This window comes from Sphaeroforma arctica (assembly GCF_001186125.1).
Source record: "Sphaeroforma arctica JP610 unplaced genomic scaffold supercont1.282, whole genome shotgun sequence".
In the NCBI taxonomy this organism is placed as follows: domain Eukaryota; class Ichthyosporea; order Ichthyophonida; genus Sphaeroforma; species Sphaeroforma arctica.
Window position 1 is genome coordinate 23,851 of NW_014040276.1, and position 2,807 is coordinate 26,657.

At 47.2% G+C, this 2,807-nt stretch overlaps 1 protein-coding gene across 1 annotated transcript in view; it reads right to left on the reverse strand.

Moving 5' to 3' along the window:
* SARC_04786 (hypothetical protein) overlaps positions 1 to 2,807 on the reverse strand; it is a gene marked incomplete at its 3' end in the record, with an annotated part of 9,733 nt that overhangs the window by 625 nt on the left and 6,301 nt on the right. The window contains exons 6-8 of the mRNA XM_014301366.1: positions 2,083 to 2,257; positions 770 to 860; positions 131 to 194 (exon numbers count right to left, since the gene is read on the reverse strand). Coding sequence (XP_014156841.1) covers positions 131 to 194; positions 770 to 860; positions 2,083 to 2,257 — 330 coding nt within the window. The remainder of the gene's footprint in view (positions 1 to 130; positions 195 to 769; positions 861 to 2,082; positions 2,258 to 2,807) is intronic.

Consider the following 2,807-nt stretch of genomic DNA (forward strand, 5'->3'; position numbering starts at 1 on the left):
GAATAAATATAATATATATGTGTGTATGTGTATGTGTGTGTGCGTGCGTGAGTGTGTGAGTGTATGTGCGTGTCCGTGTAGGTGTGTGTGTATAATCCATAAATAGAAAACTGCTTTCACCCGAGCTTACCCAATTCCACTATGCTATTGTGCTTGATCGTCAACTTGTTCACCTTCGCACCTCTCTTCTCCTTCTGCGACGATAAAATCCTTTTCAGTCTGAGCCTATGCACTTTGTCAGTTTGTCAATCATTGACACTGGTAGACTTTGGTTTAAACGCACACATATACCGTTCCACGTTTATGTATGTTCGGCGCAGATTTTATCAGTGTCTACACATTGGTTGAAGTTTCACCTCCTCTATACATATAGACCACAAACGTCATATAGTCACACTCCCTGTGCTCGCTGCAATACGCGCGCACAAGTACACTTGTCTATGATCCGAGCGCAGGAAACAACCTGAACTCTTTGCACAACCTGTATGCGTAAATGTTGTCAGTCACAAGGGCATGGGTGCCGTACCCGCCCATCCGATAAAACCAGTACGCACGCATACATAGGCTTACCTCTGTATAGTACGCACGCATACATAAGCTTCCCTCTGTATTACATCTGGGATAGTTTGATACTGTTACTGTAGTACCTCACATCTGGGATCACTCATATATATTCTCGTGTGCACAAGGTCACTGTGATGTAACCGTGTGACAATACGCTTAGGCAATACAAGTGTCTGTCTAATACATAGAAAAAGAACACGCACACCCGCGTGAACAGATGATCGGTAGACATCAGCATACGGGAGAGATCTCTCATTGCTTCGTCTATTGCTCGGCGCGTGCGCTTAACTGCCTCCCTATACAGACCGGAATGGGTAGGGTTGGTGGTCAGAACATCTAATGTGTAGGGTTGGTGGTCAAAACATCTAATGGGTAGCGTTGGTGGTCAGAACATCTAATGGGTAGCGTTGGTGGTCAGAACATCTAATGGGTAGGGTTGGTGGTCAGAACACCTAATGGGTAGCGTTGGTGGTCAGAACATCTAATGGGTAGCGTTGGTGGTCAGAACATCTAATGGGTAGCGTTGGTGGTCAGAACATCTAATGGGTAGCGTTGGTGGTCAGAACATCTAATGGGTAGCGTTGGTGGTCAGAATATCTCGACAAAGCTGGGATAAAGTATGCACCTGTTGTGCATGTGTCTGCGTGCGAAGGTTTACGGTCGAGGTATTGTAGATGCTGTAGGGCCTCAGACCCACAGTACACGTGACACTGTGTATCTGTATCTGTGCGCCACACACACACACACACACAGAGGAGTGCGAGTGCTTGTCCTCGGCGGTCCTTTTCTATTCAGCTGTGTCCTGTTTTTGATTTTCGGACTGGCTTGCGGGACTAGACCTGTGGTATGTATCTGAGAAAGACTGGGGTATCGCACTACCATCCTAAGGTCAGTGGTGCTGGCTACGCACACCTGCTAAGTCATTCCCTAGTACTAAACCTATCCCCATAGCCTTCTAAATGGACAGTATCACATACAAGTAAGGTGGTATAACCTTCTAAATGAACAGTATCACGTACAAGTAAGGTGGGATGGGCTCGGTTCGCCAGGCCTGAGCTAGGCACCCGCTGCGGATGGCGATGCAGACACGTGCCAATAAACAGCAGACACGGCTGTCAACCTCTAAACCCTGAAACCCTGAAACCCTAGAACACTAACAACCCTAAACCCATACGCTCCACTATGTTCTGCTGCGCTACCTACAGAGTTGGACCCCAGTGTATGCCATACGCCGTAGCAATACAGAGAGTGGTCAATATGTGCTGCCACCATCCCTACCTGACCAGCATAAGTCTACTGCACACATCTTGACCCTGGCGGATGACAAACCAGGTACACAGGTACTAACCAATAAGTACCCACCTTACCTACATGGCTTATATCCTCAGTCCATACCTTGTTCTAGCTAAGAATATTCCAGGTACCCACCATTAAGCACCCACCTTGCCTACATGTATACCTACGTTATCTACAAATATATTTACCCTACCTACACCAGCTTGACCGCGTGATACCTACCGATGTGCCTCTTTCTTGTCGGCCAAGACCCAGTGTGTGTGCGACTTGGTGCGGCGTGTGGGTTTTGCGTTGGCGTCTGTGTGCGCAGAGACGCTGACCTTCCATGGTTCGGATGGAGAGGTTGACTCGGCCGGCTGTGGGTTAACCATGTCCTTGGTGCTGGTTACTGGTAGGCCTGTACAGGGGGTGTGCCGGAGTCTCGGTTGAGCTCTTGGTTGTATATATAAGTAGAGGTGTGCATGGATACGCATGCGTTTACCACATGATACACATTGTTTTACATTATTTGAAACATATGTGTGTCGAATAAATATGTGTGGGGCGAATTGAAGGTCTGATGAATAGTCTCACAATACGTCGTCTCCACGCATGCTTTAGGTTTTGGATATCTGCTGAACATTGCATCTGCAAGCAAACGTATACTTGGTCTGTCGTATTATGGCTGCTGTATTTTAGGCTTCAGACATAAAACGACCTATTAGTGGGCAGCCTGTGGTGTTACGAATGCTGCATAGTCATGAATAGGTAGCCATGGATAGGTAGTCATGAGTAGGTAGCCTATTTTCCTATTTTTCTGTGGGATCTTCACATCAGCAAACAATAACAGAATATGGGACGCACGCGTGAGAATCGCTCGCCTTGTACTGGCTTTGGTTGTGGCAGGCATGACGTGTTGGTCGTCTATAGTGTCGAATGTAACACGGCCGCTATATAGGAATATATAT